The 18,192-nt window shown below is 38.5% G+C and overlaps 2 protein-coding genes across 3 annotated transcripts in view; one reads left to right on the forward strand and one right to left on the reverse strand.

Moving 5' to 3' along the window:
- Window positions 1-1,615, reverse strand: part of LOC139594058 (nephrocan-like) — a 20,360-nt gene extending 18,745 nt beyond the window's left edge. The window contains exon 1 of the mRNA XM_071436063.1: window positions 1,072-1,615. Coding sequence (XP_071292164.1) covers window positions 1,072-1,615 — 544 coding nt within the window. The remainder of the gene's footprint in view (window positions 1-1,071) is intronic.
- Window positions 1,464-18,192, forward strand: part of GOPC (golgi associated PDZ and coiled-coil motif containing) — a 26,748-nt gene continuing 10,019 nt past the window's right edge. Inside the window, exons 1-3 of one of the 2 annotated variants that reach the window (XM_071438052.1) lie at window positions 1,467-1,892; window positions 14,682-14,846; window positions 17,093-17,116. In XM_071438052.1, coding sequence (XP_071294153.1) covers window positions 1,614-1,892; window positions 14,682-14,846; window positions 17,093-17,116 — 468 coding nt within the window. In that variant the 5' untranslated portion in view covers window positions 1,467-1,613. Of the gene's footprint in view, window positions 1,893-14,681; window positions 14,847-17,092; window positions 17,117-18,192 lie in introns of both variants that reach the window. The other variant, XM_071438062.1, reaches the window with a different exon arrangement.

Raw genomic sequence — 18,192 nt, forward strand, 5'->3', positions numbered from 1 at the left:
TGCACTTATTCCCTAAAATTTGTTTTCATTCTCAGAACCAGCATGAGCCTAAAAAAAGCAAATACATTTTATATGGTTCATCCTGCAATTCATTGGTGCTTGTAGAGATGCAACAGTGCTGGCAGTAGTCCATTTGGGACTAGGTTAGATATTAAGAAGGAATTCTTTACTCTGTGGTTGGTGAGACGCTGGGACATGTTGCCCAGAGAAGCTGTGGATGCTCCATCCCTGGCACTGCTCAAAGGCCAGGCTGGATAAGACCTCGAGCAACCTGTTTTAGTGGGAGCTGTCCCTGCACATGGCAGGAGAGTTAGAGCTAGATGGTCCCTTCCTGGTCCCTTCCAACCCTTAATGTTCTGTGGTTCTATGATTTCATACAATACTTGCAAACTTGCATCTTTTCTGAGCACAAGCAATGAATGTGTAACTGCAAATCCTGCTGTGTGGTTTGCACATGCTGAGCACCTTGGTGAATAATCCAGTAGTGCAGACTCATCTTTCTCCTTCCATTATATATAAAAATGACCATATATACTCCAAAATGACCCAGCTTCCCAGTTCAACATGGCTCCACTTTGGAGTGTTCATGTCTGGGCAATGTGGAAGCCAAAGATATTTTTTAATAACTATTAGCTCAAATGCAACTCTTGTCCATATTGCAGAAGTTACTGCAATGATAGCTCAGAAAATGAAAAAGCTTTTCCCAGAGCTAAACCCGTTGTTGTTACTTTATCTAATGATGCCATCTCTCAGTTTGCCCCTGTCCGCCCTGCTGCTGCTTTCCCTATCAGTAGTGGAGGTTGTTTCCTGTCACCATGGTGTGTAAGTCACCATCATCCCACTTTGTGAAGTTTTCTCAGTTTCTGCGTGTTTCCCCTCGTGCTTTAGATCTTCAGAGGTTGCAGTATTGCCATCTTCTAGTGCCTCATTCAAGCAGTGATGCTTCGAGTGAAGTTGTGGCTGCAGCATGGCATCTGTCTCTTCCTGTAGGGCACTTCTATGCACAGATATCTCTGTAATTGTACTTCTCTGTTACATTTATACATCCTTTACGTCGTAATCCTTATTTACATCGTAAATTTACGTTGTTCAGGGCAAGGTCCTCATTCTTCTTTTTTACTACATACATATTCTTTTTCTTTACTATGTACCAACGTGGCATAGCTCCGTATGGACTATATGTCAACATAAAACTGGCCATAATTACAATAGTATGTCCGAGGACGCTCCCAGTGCCCGGGACGGGGACGCAGAAGGACATGGGGACACGGGGGGGCACGGAAGGTACACGGGGAGGACACGGGAAGGACATGGGAAGGACATGGCGACATTCCCGACCCCCTCGGCCAGTCCGAGCCTCTCTCCCCTCACGCCCAGCCCGTGCGGGCCCGCAGCGCCCCCTGCCGGCGCGGGCGGCCCGCTCGCTGGCTCGGCGCTCGGCCGGCGCTGCCTGCCACACCAGCAGGCGGCCCCGCGGCCGGCGCGCACGCGCGTGCCCGCGCTCCCTGCGTGGCTGGCCCGGGAGCGGGGCCGGGGGCGCGTCCGGCGGGAGCGGCAGCGGGAACGGGAGCGGGAGCGGTGCGGGCAGCGCTGTGAGGGGAGCGGGCGGCAGCATGTCGGCGGCGGGCGGCGGTCCCTGCGGCCCGGGCGCGGCCGGCCCGGCCTCGGCGGCAGCGGCGGGCGGCGGAGTGTCCATGTTCCGCTGGCTGGAGGTGCTGGAGAAGGAGTTCGACAAGGCGTTCGTGGACGTGGACCTGCTGCTGGGCGAGATCGACCCCGACCAGGCCGACATCACGTACGAGGGGCGGCAGAAGATGACGAGCCTGAGCTCGTGCTTCGCCCAGCTCTGCCACAAGGCTCAGACCGTGTCCCAGATCAACCACAAGCTGGAGGTGAGGGGGCCGCCGTGGCACCGGGCGGGGCCGGGCCGGGGGCGCATCCCGGACGTGCCGCGGTGGCCGGGCCCTGCCCCGCGGCCAGAGGGAGCTCCCCCGGGTTTCCTCCTGCTCGTTCCCTGCCCGGAGCAGCTGAGGATGGTTCACCAGGCCCCGCGTTTTAGGATTCGGGCCTGGCCGCGGCCATCCTCCCTCTGGGTTTGATAATTCCAGCTCTGGCATGGAGCGGTGCGTGCCAAAGGAGTTCTCTGTGATGTTGAAAGCAGGAATTTTGGGCAACAGATGCTGCTGACTGGTCTCCTCTGCAGTGAGTCAGGACGAGAGGACACAGTCTTAAGCTGCACCAGGGGAGGATTAGGTTGGACATTAGGAAGAAGTTCTTCACAGGAAGGCTGGTTAGACATTGAAATGTGCTGTCGAGGGTGGTGACGGAGTCGCAGTCCCTGGAGGTGTTTAAGGAAAGACTTAGTCTGGCTACCGTGATGGTGTTTGGTCACAGGTTGGGCTTGATGATCCCAGGGTTCTTTTCCAGCCTAATGTATTCCTAGATTCTGTGAATTTGGAAAGACTTGTAAAAGAAGGGACAAAGGCAAGATCGAGGTGCTTAAAGCTTAGAGTCAGTAGTCAAAATGAGGACATTGTTCCTCCTTAAAAGTAAAGGAAACAGAAAAGTGGATTGGGCATGGACTTTGACAGGTTCTCTTCTTCCTTCACACTTCAAAGCAGATCACATAGCTCTCTGCCAAGCTTAGTAACTGAAAATAATAGCAGGGGTCACACATTCTGTGAGGAGAAGAATAACTGGCCTTCCTGTTGGAAGGTTTTCTTCATGCCTGATACAGAGTTTCAGACAGGCTAGGAGAAAAGAAGCCAGAGCCAACTTACCTGGTCCTGATGCTGCTGAGAGGCAGGGCTGAAGAAAGGTCCTTTGGCTTGTGAAAGAACTGGAGTGCTCTGGAAGGAGATTCTGGAGAACTTTATGGTCATTTTGTATCTATCCAACCTGAGTGTCTTTGGTTTAGTAGGTATTATTTGTGGTGTCCTCAGCAGGTGTGAATGTGAGCTGCCCTCTTGTCTTTTAACTACAATTAGAAGGCTTTTAATGTTTCTTCCTCAGTTACCTTTTCCCTGGATTAAAGCCTTCTGTTTTCTTCATTGTCTCTTGTAGGCTTTTTGGACTTCTATACTTTTTAGACTTCTATTGTTTGTTCTTTTAACTTGTAAGGGTATAGCAGTAAGAGGAGAAATTCTGAGACACCGTGAAAATATGGGCTTTGTAAGAGCTTCAATAGACAGAATTCCCTTCTTTCAGTCCTTTGTGTTTCACTTATTATAATAAAAGAATCTTACAGCCTTCAAGCAGTAACCTGCTCTTCTGAAGGTGTGTCTTTCAGTAGGAAGTAAGTAGATTGTCTTTGGTTTTAATCAGATTTCTTCCTGGTATGAAGACATTGTTATGTAAAAAAACCCGTGGAATTTTACAGAGGAGCAGGATTTTTCAGAGTAGAACAAAGATCTCGTTAAACTAGGAATTCTTTTCATGTATTTTTTTTTCCCATAAGAATGATTACTGTAGTGATGTTTATGTTCCTCTGTTTGTTTATGTTGATATGCTGTCTTATATGTGGAGTGAGATATATATGTATATGCACACACATACGTAGTACCAACCTATAAAGTGGGCTTCATGAAGTACAGGTATAGTAAAATGAGATTTTTGAGTTTACTGTAGATAATCAGAATTTATTGCATATTGCAGAGGCCTGGTGGGTTGTTGTGTGCAGGCCTGTAAACCTAGCGAGTTTTCAGGTTATTTTAAGAGAGTGGATTTCTTTGAAAGGTTGTTTCAAGCTTAAATGTTTTGAAAGGAATTGATATAACTCAGATCCTGAAAGGTTTTTTGTATCTAATTTAAATCATCAGGAGCACCTAAAAAACTGAAGATCTATGCCTGAATCTCTTATGAATTGAAGAGCAAAGGAGCCCAGTTAGCAGTTGTTAATAATTAGCATTATTTTTGTGTATGCTTGAGGTAATTGTTTGATAAAAATGATACTGATAATCTAGGGTGAGTGCTTTGGAAGTGAATAAAAAGTGTTACTTTGTAAAGTATTTTTAATACTGTGAATAGTATTAGTAGTAGTAGTATTGTGTATACATACAGAAGAGTTCTTATCTCTCAAATAGACCTTTAGAAGACTTTAGTATTGCCTTGAAGGTTGTTAATTTTAAGACCTCATGTTTATTGGCGTCATAAACTTGAAATGAAAGCTGCCATTTAAAATCTGCAAAAGATGGAGCTGCTCTGTTGAAAATGAGTGTCCTGTCTTACGTGCACAGATTTCTAGTCAGAAGCCCCAGTGACCAATATGAAGAGTACAGTTACATATTTTGAAAGAAATCACTAATATCAGTACTGGCATTTAGGATGTGATTGGTGGTTTTATTTCTTTTTTATAATGTGAGTTACTGTACTTCATGTAACTTTTAAGGTTGCAAGCATTTGTTAATAACTCACCATTGTAACTTTATACTGTTTTACATTTTAATACAAAGCTTTTGTCGCAGTCACAAAAATGTCTTCTGTAATAGTTTACTTGGGTACACTTATTCAAGCCAATAGATTAGATCCATCTTGAGAAATACTAAAATAGTACCAATAAATCCTTTATTTGGATTAAAATAATACTTGGACTGAATCTAAGCTTGTCTAAGCTTACTCCTGAAGCTGCATTTGACTGGACTTGTCTTACTGAATAAGTGATTTTATTTCATAAAATAAAACAACAAACAAAAAGTTATGAATATCATTCTGTTGTTTGTGGATATCATTTCCTTGACCAAAACTGTTGAGTCTTATTATAATATTACAGGCAAGAATAAAATGCAGTTCAGACTTTGGTTTATCCACTTTATCAGCTTAATACACATTCTCTCTGATTGGTACAGTCACTCTTAAGAGGCACAGCTTGAGGTCTGGTGGATGGAAGCTCCTGCTGTAGGACTTGCCAAAAAAATTGTTGCCATCTTGCTGTATATCTACTGCTAGAGAGAGGGGTCTAGGTAAAATATTATATGGATAGTGAAAGAAGTGTTCCAGGAAGACAGTAGTTTCCCAGGAGGCAGCTATATGTTGGCAGTTCTGGGCCAGGTTATTTTTAGAAGGAGCCTGAAGGTATTTCAGATGCACAGGGGATGTATGCAAATAAATTTACTTGTGCTTAGCATGGTGAAAGTTTATAAATCTACTACTGTGCTAATAATATTTTCAGTCTTAAATTAAACTAATGATATGTTGGGGGGAGGATTTATTTTCATAATTTTCCTGCTGGTCACAGTAGGACAAAGTTGAATTAAGTAGCTTGTCAAAGAGGAGGAAAAAAAGGTGTTTGGCTGTACAAGCCACTGTCTTTTGTGAGATCAGCCTCATTTCATTGTGAACAAATGGAGAAGTGTATCTTGTTTGTAGGATAGCAGAGGCCTGGGTCTTTTAGAACTGGTGACAGACATTTTGAAGGAGATTTTTTGTGATTCTCTGTTGGAAAGCCATATAAATCAGCAGATGCATGCTGGTGGTCAGTGTGTGAGATTTTAGAAAATGTTTAACTGAGAAGCAGTTCATAGGTTGTTTTTTTTTCTTGTTTGACTGTCACTTGACTGTGGCATTGTCTAAATGTCCATTTCAAAAAATAAGAGTTCTGTGTATCTGCAGTTTTGTAGAAATAAAAGAAGTAGGTCAATGTGCCAGTGAAAACTGAGCTTGACTTCAGCTCTGGCACTTTGACTGCCAATCTGATTCTGCAATTTTAAATGAACAAGCTAGAAAGGAATGTTTGGTGGAGCACACCCTGTATCTTGGCAGATGTGTTAAGCCTGTGTATATGCTAAAGCTGAGGAAACCATGTATGTCTAAGAAGTTAAATGTAGTTTTATGTCTGTGGTTAAGTTGGATCAGCATGTTTAGAGGAACGTGGTTCTATAAGCTGAATTCTTATGTAAATAGCTTGTAACCTATTCAGTTAAAGCACACAGAATGATGTGGGTAATATGAAGATGTATAGATAAAAAATCCCAACTGCAAACTGGAAAAGCTAAGTGTAGGTGGCTTTATGTGTATGGTGACTTTCCATAAGCATGCAAGTCCATCTTATGGAACACACTGCAAAGGTACAGTCCTGCTCTGTGTTTGGCACTACTTTAATCAAGGTAGGACTATACACCTTCTTAAGAATGTCTGTCTGGATTTGTTGTTTTTTTCTTGCCTCTCTCCTTTATTTTGTAGCGAGAAATGCACTTGTTGAAGACCAAGATATTTTTTTGTCCATGTGAGGTGTGTATATACATACATATAGAATAGTTGCAATAGCTTGTTTACTTTTTTCAAATTTCATTAATATTTCCAGTAGTTACTGAGGTATAATCTTATTAATTGAACTTTTAATACTTTTTCTCTTTTGTATTAGAAATCTGTTGGTACTAAATAGAGTATGGTTTTTTCAAAATATCAGTGGAGTGAGATTTGGTCCAGCTGATTTGATATCCTAAAATCTGAGCATTTTTCGCATATTCAGGAAATATAGATTTACATGCATTTTTTCAGTCAGCTTATATACTAAGTTGTCATTAGTGTGATACGTATAACTTCTATCAGAATCATTATGCCCTTTCTAATTACAATTATGCCTCTACTTAATTAATATTTTCCTGTATCAGAAGCCTATATACTTCTATACAAATTTAACTAGCCTAATTCATTTTCAGTCTGTATGTGGTAAAGTGTTTTCCTTTTCTGTCTCATTTGTTGGGAGCTACCAAAGAGAAAGTGAGAGGAAACCAAAATATTTGTTTATATTTCTTACTTTATTTTACTGATTTACATTGCATAGGTAGTATAGATTTCAAAATAATGATAACAATAAAACTACAATATAACTTCTAAGAACAGATTTGTGTCTTCCTGATAAGCAACTAGAAGCATGAGCAACCTGACAGAAGTAGTCATTGTGAGGCAGTCAGAAATTTGTCCCTGTCAGCAGAGTGATTAAAAAAAAAGTGATTTGTTCTTCTGTAAGTAGGTGTAAACAGAATAAAACAGTCAAGCACAAAGTAAAAGAAACAGCACAAAGTAGCAAGAAACAGTAGCCGGTATTTAAATGATAGAGGTGAAAAAGATCAGTCACAGGTGTAAAAATGTTGGTGGATGTATCCATTTATGTAAATGGAAACCAAATTTTTAAGATGCTTTATTTAAGACCTAGTATTATTATTTATCCTTTGATTGTGGGGAGGAAAAGTGGGCAGATAATTACATGTCCAGAATGGTCTTCAGCAGAGAAGATAAAAAATTAGGAGTGTTGCTTTGCATCCTTTTAATTTGCTGACCCTGAATGTTTTGTCAGGACTAGAATAGAACCTGAGAAATGGAGCAACTCATTTGTCTTATGTCCTTTATCTTCTGTATGGGACATAATAAAAGTGGATTAAATTAATTTATGATTCATTTGTGTCTTCAGTATCATACATTGCATTTTTACCAAGACTACCTACATAGCTACACTACCATACTGTTTATTTAGGGAGTCATTAGTCATAAATTTTGTTGTTCATGTTCTTATTAGCCACATGATAAAGACTGTTTTGTTAAATTCAGCATTTGCTAAAAATTTAAGTCACAAAGGTCCTTTTTGGGGTCACAATAATAATGAAATAAAGGCTTTTATTATAATCTCATAATCTGTCAGTATAGTCTTTTCCAATAATATCTTGAAACATTTTCCTCTTTGACAAGTGGTAAGCACTGTGGTGAAATTGGGGGGGTTATCATAAAAATACGGTTTCCAAGTGTATCATTATTCAGAAACTCATTTTGTGCAGTGCTGTCACATTGTTTAGCTTTGCAGGGAGCACCATGAGATTAAACAGGGCTCTGCTCTGTTCCATGGTTTCTTACTCAAAGCAGTTCATTAAACTTAATGGGGTTGTGTGACAAATTGCAGCAAATGCTGCTCAGTAGGCAGGAAAAATTGAATAGTCAAGACTGAGGAAGAGTAGAGTGTTCTTATCTTTTGGAGAGCTGTAGGCAAAGTGGTGAAGTGATACTGGTGAGATAATGGAGACAATCCTTTCCTCAAGGAATTAGAGAAGTATAATAATTAAGAGTTCTGGCTACTTCACATCAAGGGGCTGATGCAAGGGGACCCCATGAAAGCGTGGCAGTGCAGGCCAGGCTCTGTGGTTGTTGTTGTTGTATATCTGGTGTCTGAGTGTGCATCTGCACACTGCAGCAGCTGTCGCATGTTCTGAAAAACTGTTTTCTGTCCTGCACTGGTGTAATTTTATGGGAACACTAAGGAATAATGATTTCATTGTTTGTAAAGCATAATTAAAATTTTTATTTTTTACCTGCATTTGCCTTTAAATGATGTTTCCATCTTTAAAAAAATGCCTCCAGAATGAAATAAGCAAATATGCTAGCGTCATATCTATTGCTTTTTTGTGCATGTGCTGGGACAGGAGCCACAGAGTAATTGCAGCATTGCAGTGTGCTCTGTTGTGTTTCATGATCCTGGGTCCTGCAGCCTTTAAATCAGAAGGTTAATAGTCCTGATCAGGAGTGAAATGTTGAAATACATAAATGCATATGTTGGTAAACTTTATGGAGTCCAGTATAAATTACATAACGACATGCTGCCGAGGAAATAAAGCACCTCATAAACTTGATTTGTCTGTGAATTTTGGTTTGGTCCCATAGCAAGATACATAAAGACCTGTCCTTTAAAATTAGCTATGAAATATATATATATGTACACCAGAGGAGTTTTATTAGTAACAGAATCAATGGAGCTTGGAAACCTCGTGATTTGTGGGGAATGGAAGTGTTGAGCACTTTTTCAAGTCTCTAAGACCTTCTGATTCAGGCAGTTCCTGTTCTCTTGCATGATCTAGGAGTTTCCACATCACAGCATCCTTTCCTTTGCTTTTTCATCCCTACATTTTTTTGGTGAGTTGGCTGGACATGAGACAGCAGCTCAGTCTTTAGCTCAGAACTGCACATGTGCTCTCTGTACACCAGGATGTCAGCTTCTGTCTCTGTGAGGATTAAACAAATTAGCTAAAGATTTGGGTCTTCTCACTTCTCCCTCTTAAAGGGCACTAATCTGTCACTCTTTCCTACTAGCAGCTGTTTAGTGTAAAAGTTGTGTGTTGTAGGAACTTTAATCATACACACCTTTACCCCTTTAATAGATTCATTTGTATTTAGAAAATTAATTCAGTTGAAATCAACAGGGAAGGAGGGTGAAATAGGGAGAAATGTAGACATACAGATAAGAAAATAGCACTAGATGGCCCTGTTTAGGTAACTAAAAAATTCTGATATGAACTCCTAGCTTCTGGCAATCAGAGATTATATGGTGGGAAAAAAAATCTTTAGAAAAACAGTTTTCAGACTTTATGATTTTAGAAGGCTTGGCATAAGAATGAATAAGGTATATGCTAAAGAGCTGAAATTAAACAAAAATTAAAGGCATTTGATGAGTGCTAGTCACTTGAGGCTACTAATGGATCCTTTGTATGTATCTAGCTTCCCTTCACTGAAAAATCTTTGAGTTTTCTAATATGTTTGAATTATGTCTAGACTTTTTTTGAGCTAGAAATTCATATACCAAGAAGTGCATTCATTACACTTGAGTTGATTCTGGTCTTCCTCTCATTTTTATTTGCTGAATAATGTGAACAGTGCCACTGTCTTGCCCTAGTACTGTGCAGGCCTATGACCCAGCTTCCCAGTTCAACATGGCTCCACTTTTGAGTGTTCATGTCTGGGCAAGGTGTAAGCCAAAGATATTTTTTAATAACTATTAGCTCAAATGCAACTCTTGTCCATATTGCAGAAGTTACTGCAATGATAGCTCAGAAAATGAAAAAGCTTTTCCCAGAGCTAAACCCGTTGTTGTTACTTTATCTAATGATGCCATCTCTCAGTTTGCCCCTGTCCGCCCTGCTGCTGCTTTCCCTATCAGTAGTGGAGGTTGTTTCCTGTCACCATGGTGTGTAAGTCACCATCATCCCACTTTGTGAAGTTTTCTCAGTTTCTGCGTGTTTCCCCTCGTGCTTTAGATCTTCAGAGGTTGCAGTATTGCCATCTTCTAGTGCCTCATTCAAGCAGTGATGCTTCTGAGCAGTCACACGTAACTTGTGGTTTTAGCATCTGTCTGCTTCCTGTTGTGCACTTCTATACAGAAATACCCAGCTGTATTTGTACTTCTCTGTTACATTTATTCATCCTTCCTTGATGTATTTACACCATAAGCTGTTTAGGGCAAGATCTATGTTCTTGTTTTTTACAATATATAAATTTAGTATAAGATCTTTGAGTATGTCTCTGAGATCTAATAGAAATAAATTATTTTTGGTTAGTGATTCTAACTATTCTGTTAGAATAACTAATGGTCACTTATCTGTGAAAAACTTTCTGACCATCATATAAAAATATTATATAAATTGATTGGAAGAGACTTAAATACTAATATTTTGTTCTAAGACTCCCGATGAAAAACACTAGTTAAGACTTTAAAAACTCCATGACCACAAATGCAATTATCCCCAGCATTTAAGAGGATGTTTGTTTTATTGACAGCTTGAAATACGTATTGATTGTAAGATAATGTAACAAACTCAACTTTTTGATAATTTGTAACTGCTTGAACAGGCAATAAGAACTGTTGATTAAAACTAGGACATTGTATGCATTCTTTTGCCTAGAGGTTTTTAAATTTTTTTTAATTTTTGACATGTTCTGTGGAAGAAATATTAATTGCTTAATGCCGTGATTTCTCTTCTTTTATCTCCTATGGGAATAAAAAGAGTAGTTTATAAATTCTTGAATTATTTCTCTTGAATTGGCATTTAACTTTCATAGCTGTAAGACCTTTGAGAAATAGAAAATACCTGATAAATGGCAAAATATGTCCCAAAATTGACTAAATATTTGATTAGCTTTTTAAAACTATTTTTCTGGTATCATCTGGATGTTAGATTGTGTGGAAGATAAATGCTGAGTTTTGCTATTTGGTGAATTTGACCAAGATCTCCATTTTACTTGAATTGTAGACTTTTATTTAGAATTTAGAAATAGCCTGTGGTGGTAATCTGAAGCAGTAGATTGATGTCCTGCCTGCTTGTTTTGTGTAGGTGTAGGTTTTCATGATAAATCCTGCTTCCATGACCACAGTCTGGTGGTGCTGTTTGCTGTGCATGGGCTGGAGCAGAGACACCAAGGAGGGAGCAGAGAGAAGCTAAGGTGTAACCTTGCAGTGTGGTGCTTGCTGGTGAGGGGCAGTGCTGATCTGCGCAGTTGTGTTCTGCCCAGGAGGGTTCCTTTTTTGGCTGAATCAGCAAGTTACGGTTAAGAGGTGGTTATGAAAGTGAGCACACTACCTTCTCTTCAACCTCTGCCCCTCATTGTTCCCTGTTCAAAGTTTCTGTTCTGTTTTTGTTGTTTGGTGGCTCTTCCTGAACTCACCTAACCATGAAGCTCAATAGTGTCCTGTGGCTGGATGTTCATAAGTTCTGCCCCCAGCTGACTTCTTTGCAAATTCTAGGGTAGTTGCAGGTGACCACCAAAATACACGGCATCTCTCTTTGAGAGTCTTGTTGGAGAGTGCATCCAAATTAAAGGATTAGTACAGTTGCTTCTGCAGCATTAGTTTATCCTTGTCTTTATCCTATTATGTTTATAGAAATTGGAATATAATATTATCTGACAGCATCTTTTTCAGAAGAACCCTTTCCTCATGCAGTGAAAGGTGCTCTGGGAAGGAATGGCTTTACTGATAGTCCTTGTTTGTGCTCATGATTTCATCTGCTATCTCTGCCCCATCCCTGATTTTTACTGCATAGCTTCCAAAATTGATGATAGAGAGGTTGAATTTCCAACAGTCTTTTCATATGTTTTCTTTATAACTAATTGAGGGAATTTGGATTAAAAAATGCTGCTAGTAAAAGTAATGTAAAGGAAAATTAAGTGAGCTGGCCAAGCTGAGAATGGCAGAACTTCTGTGAAGTGATGTAAAGATTTGTCAGCCTTCATAGAAGTAGATCACAGGATATGAAAGTAGCTTGTTGTGTTTGCATTTTGATGTGACTCTTGTGCCTGCATCAGTTCCTGGGGATAGATTTATGAATTTTCATAATGTGTAAACAGATTAATTCCCTTATATATGCTCTTATAATTTCTCATTTTGCTTTTTTTCATTCTGTGCTTTTTATTTATTTAGGCCTTACAGTAATTGGAGGGAGGCGACAGGAAAGATGGGAGAGGGACTTTTTACAAGAGCATGTAGTGACAGAGTGAGGGGGAGTGGTTTCAAACAGAGAGCACATTTAGATTAGCACATTTAGATTAGCACATTTAGATTAGCACATTTAGATTAGATAGGAAAAAATTCTTTATTGTGAGGGTGGTGATGCACTGGAACAGGTTGTCTGGAGTGCCCCATTCCTGGAAGTGTTCAGGGCCAGGTTGGATGGAGCTCTGAGCAACCTGGTCTAGTGCAAGATGTCCCTGTCCATAGCAGGGGGGTTGGAACCAGGTCTTTAAGGTCCCTCTCAACCCAGGCCATTCTGTGATTCAATGATTCTATGATTGAAACAGCAGGATATGAATTTGAATATCAGGTTATGTACAGAGTACTATTTTTAATTTTCATTACATGTTTGACAGTCTTCTTTTGATACTTTTGGGGCATCATTCACCCTGCAAAGCTCATAGCCATCATTCTTGCTGCTTTGTTATTTGCACAGAGAAATAAATTTGGGGTTTTTCCCCCCCCCCAGAACTCCAATTGCCATTCTCTATTAAGTAAGGCTGGACAATATTAAATTGGTTTAATTTAGCTGTTCTGCCACTTTGCCGTTCTACAGGTCTTTTGAATTAGAGTAGATGAGAGAGCATGTGTGTATGTGTATAAAAAAGCAATAAATGTCAGCATGTCAGCTGTTAGAAAGGAGTAAGACAGTAGTGGTCCTACTTTTTTAAAACTAGGCTTAATATATGCAATATGTAATAATAACAAAATATTGTTATTATGTAAAATTGTGGCTGGGTCAAACGGTGCATTATTAAGGACTTTGTTATCTGCTCTGTACTGTATCATCAGCTTGTATGCTGGTGATATTTTCATTTGCTGTGTTAGTTCAGGTGTGTGTCTGCTTTTGTTAGAAGGTGGGTAAACCACAGCAGAGACTTTAACTGTGGCTGGTCGCTGGGGCAATGCAGCTTTGTAAGTAACTCATTTCTCTAAAATTATTTGGCTTTGTAGTATATTAAATATCATCTTACTGTAAAAGGCAATTTCTGCTTTAGAGTTCTTGCAAGGGTTTGCAAATTTTTCGGATTTTTTTGCTATTCTGGCAGTTGAAAGCTGAAAATGCAGGCAGCTCCATTTTTTTTTGCAAAAAGTAAGTGCTGGCCTGATCTGCTGAGGCTCTGCCTCAAGGGACGGAGGGAGGTTGTTCTGTTGTGTTCAGTCCCAGAGATGTGGGACTAAAGGGCAGAGCCAAGAGGCAGGAGGGGAGATTGTTCTTCTTGGCAGCCACATGCTGGAGGTTGGCTTGATCCACCTCATCAGTTGCACCCTGGGTGCTCTGAATCACCTCTGGAAGTGCCTACTTGCCTCTGAATTACTCTGGAAGCTTGAGAAGCTGTCCATGTAAACTATGTACCTGAAGTTAGACCCAGTAAATCCTCCCCACTAATAGTCAAATCCTTCCTGCTTTTTTTTCATTAGCTGATACAGACGTTTTATCAAGCCTTGCAACTTGAGTTTCACTGTTAGTTTGAATGTTAGTATAATGTTGTTAAAATACCTAAAATACCCTGCTTTAATATGAGAGGGCGTTTTTTAAGAATGAGTCATTTTTTGTTTTGGTCTTTATTTCTAAATCTTTTGGATGCAAAAACATACTCTGGGAATTTACCGAAAAATCCCCTGAAATCATATTCTGTGTTTTTTTTGGCAAATAGTAGCTTTAAAGCTTATCTAAATGTAGCTTATCTTATAAAATGCTACTTGAACTTAGATAATAAGTAACTTTGTAAACATGTTAGTATTTGTTCTTTCATTACAGATTTCTGCTTTGTAACATACAACCTCACATGAAAACTGTTTTTAAAATGTTTCAAACCCACTTTTTTCAATAGTTAATAGCTATTTCTTGTTTTCTACATATACATTTTAGGGGCATTTCATGGACTTCTGGTTTACTCAACTAATTTGCTATTTCAGTTGAACTCTGAAATATTTTCAGTTGAAAATAGACCATCTGTAAATAGGATTATTTGACTTCACCACTGAATAATTGTCACTTTACTTTGAGCCATTTTTTTCAGTAAGATTTAATAATTTTACAGTTTAAAATTGTCTTTACATTGCTAGGGGTGTAAATCCTACATAGGTTTATTACCATTGCCTTGTATTGGAGTGAACATCAGCATCACATGCTATTGTCTGCATGAAGGAAAGCTCAGCTTTGTTACTTTTGGCAATATGGTCATTTGATGCTGGTTCTCTGGCTGTATGACTTTTGTGGCAAGTTGGGGAGAAAACCCTGCAAATGACCCAGTGTTAAAGCTGGACTACAGAGGAATGGGTGATATCAGGGATTCTTAACCTGCATTCCACCAGGTGCAGCATTCCTGTACCAGCAAATGCTGTTATGTGTCACAGTTCTGGTGACCCCATTTAATCCTTGCTCTCATTACAATCATGGATTGTATCTTCACAGGCACAGCTGGTTGATCTGAAGTCTGAGCTGACAGAAACACAGGCAGAGAAAGCAGTATTGGAAAAGGAAGTGCACGATCAGCTTTTGCAGCTCCACGCTGTTCAGCTCCAACTGCATGCCAAGACTGGTCAGAATGTTGACTCTGGGGCTATTAAGGCAAAACTGGTGAGTATGGCAACTTGAATGTGGGATTATATTAATCTTCTTCCTCTCCTGGCTTCCAAGTTCTTCCTTGGAAGGTGTGAATAAGCTGACTACAAATTCTCATCTTAAGAATATTAGCTTTTTTGCTTTTCATAACATTTATAGTTGGTTGTTAGCAACCATTAAAAATAAGATTAATAATGTCAGAAAAAAGAGTAAGGAATTAAGAAGTTTTTTTGTAAATAAACCATTTTTAGTGGTTTCTGAAAGTAAAAAAAAAAAAGAAAATTTTTTTGTGATTTATAAAGCTTTTGTGACGACTGAAATTGCAAAAGATAATAGAAGAAGTTTGTAATAGAAGCACTCAGTAGACTGCATGTTTTTTTCAAAACTCAGACCTTTACAAAGCCCACCAAAAGTTAACAACAATTAATCTGTGCAGTTAGTTGGCATTTACTGATAACCTGTGCATAGTCTGCCTTGTTACTAGCCTCTCCACAAATTCAGGCTCTAATACTATGGCTTTGTAAATTAGAAAAAAGTAGAGTAGTGTTGTGTACATGTTGTGTACATGTTGGTATGAATCAAAGTCTATCTCTGACTCTAAAATTGCTTCACAGTTTGGTTGCAAATACCTACTCCCAACGTATGTGGAACATTAGATTAGTCTCTTTGCTATTTTGTCCCATTAATTAATGTACAATAAAACACAGTGGTAGACTATAAGTTTTCAAGGATGCCTAGGATAATCATTGAGCAACAGGAGTAACCCAAATTCTTTGTGTTTCAGATTCAAAAGCTGTAATTGATTAGAGCTGTCATCCTAGGGCTACATAGTTGTATATGCAGTATAAGAGCAACATTTTTTGGATCATCCACACATAATTTATTCTCTACTAAATCATGGCTACAGTACGGTGAAGTTTATTTAGAGCTCTAAATAATTTTCTTGGCTTTTAAATAAGCATTAGTTAAATATCACCAATATTTTGTAAGTGTTAGACTGCAGGTTTACATGAAGAAATTTTTTTAAGTTAACACATCACTGTGAGTGGTTTTGGTCTCCAGATTTTCTTAATTCAACTTAACTTCTGACTAACCCACAGAATAATACTTTTAAGGTTTTTGTTTCTTGTTACCTTGTTATAAATGATTTCTAAAGATATATTAAATTTCCATGCTATTGACAGCATTCTTCTTCCCACAGGAGACAATAAATACATTTTACATACATTGGTTCAGTTTTATCTGTGTTGAATTTGAACTTTCTAACAGCTTAGCCTGATATGCTCTGCTTAATTTCCGTTAGTTTTTCCTTTTTTAAATATGAGGACTAGTGTTTTGAGTTTGTTTTCCTTTGCTTTTAGGGAATTCATAACTTTAAACTCTTCTAGATAAAGAAAGCTATGAAAGTTTGCAAAGCTAGAACAAGCAAAACTGAGGCTGCTTAAATGACAATAAAATGGGACCTCTGATGTTTGGGTAAATGAAACTGTTGTGCTGACCTTCTGGCAGTCAGAAGGTCTCTGAGGGCAAAGAAGAACTGTGTCAACAGAATGTGCCATGGGGAAATAAAGCTCAATTAATTAACTTCCTCCTTTCTTGAGGGACAGACACTCTTATTTTATATGTAGATTCTTAGCATAAATGTATACTCTGCAATCTGTAAAACTGTACACAGTGGTGAACTAGGACATTTTAAAATTTTTAGATTGCTAAGCAGTTGATAATTGTATAGTTTCAGCCAAGTGGAGAATCTTATTAGTGCAATCATAATAACTCTTTGTGAGAGTATGAAGTTGCCTAGTTGAAATTTTTTTTGTGTGTTTTTGAACTTGATGCCTTTTCTGATACTTCTGCCTGTCCTTTATGTCCCTCTTGTAACTCATAGTATGTTCTTTCTGAAAGAAAAAAAATCTATTACCTCTATAATGTTATATTACAGAATGGATTTTCTGTGATTCTTTCATGTATATTGCATTTTTATTTTGCCATTTACAGAGATTCTTGGTATTTTAGGAGAAGGTGTTGTTTTCAATACTACACTAAAGTTAAGTTTTTATAAGATTTTTAATAAATTTCACTACAAAATACCAAAATTGTTGCTAAATAGAATTGTAGCAGTGTGCTTGTTCTTTATGCCATCTAATGAAATATACAGTTTGGTGGTGAAGTCCTTTTGGACTAAGTAATTTATGTTGTTGCATTTTCTTGAAGTTCCTGTTGCCTGTTTCTCTAATTATGGAACTCTTTTCTTCTGTCTTAAGTCTGTCCTTTCTGTGGATGAAATGGTAAGTATGCTGATTGCCATTTTTTTTATGTTCAAGCAGTGCTTTTGTTTTGTGCAACAACCTATATATATGTTGGCCTCAGAAACTGGCAAAACAGATCTGGGTTGTTCCTTCATCCCAACAGCTGGCAAGATACTGTGTAGAGAATTTCCTTTGCATTTTAATTTTTCTTTTCTAGATGTGGTGCCCTCTTTCCTAATTCTGTATGTATTCTGTTTATTATTGCTGCAGCTAGTTTGGGATGATATCTGGCAACTTGACATTCTGAAAGATTGTTCTGGCAGTATCTCAAAAGCTGCTAAGATGTTATACAGTTGCTAAAGTATAAACACTGTGCACATCTATGAGTGTGATATGAAGTATTCTGATGTTGTAGTTCAAAAAAATCATGTCAGCTTCTCCTGTTTTCCCCTTATTTTTATCATGGGCATGACTTAATATGGTTTACTGGCTGATGTGACAGCCAAAAGCATATGAGCTCAATAATACATAGATACAAATAAAAAGTGAAGCAAACTTGACTTTTATATTTTCACAGTGATAGACTTGAAAGGTTTTTAAACAGCTTTTCTACTTTTATTATGTTACATGCTTCGTTATCATTACTCAGTATTTGGTTTTTTGAAAAGCCACAGAATAGCTGGTAACTGTAAGCTTTAGTCTTCAACCTTGCTGTAACTTTATTTTTTTATATTATCAACAGAAAATACATTTTCTGTTTTCACAACCTGTGCCCTACTATGAACACTAGAAAGCATGAAACTATTCTGTAACTTAACTTCCTTGATTTCTTTTAACAGTTTTGAGACTTTTGTCAAATCTTTTGACAGTCATTCAAAAAAGTACATGCTTTTTTGGGACATCTTCAGAAATTCTGTATTGCAAACCTTTTAATATTTTTTTATTTATTTCATGTGGTGATCGGCTGGAGACAGTCCATAGAAGGTTGGTTTCTGGGTGTAATTTTGCACCTCTGTCACAAAAGAGTAGTCATAATAATGGAGAAAATAGGAAGGGAACACTTCTATGGGATTGCATTTCCCTTGTATTTTTGTATTTTAGGTGTAACATTTAAA

Source organism: Agelaius tricolor, unplaced genomic scaffold, assembly GCF_023055355.1.
Source record: "Agelaius tricolor isolate 1412-34295 unplaced genomic scaffold, bAgeTri1.0.p SCAF_1, whole genome shotgun sequence".
NCBI classification, from domain to species: domain Eukaryota; kingdom Metazoa; phylum Chordata; class Aves; order Passeriformes; family Icteridae; genus Agelaius; species Agelaius tricolor.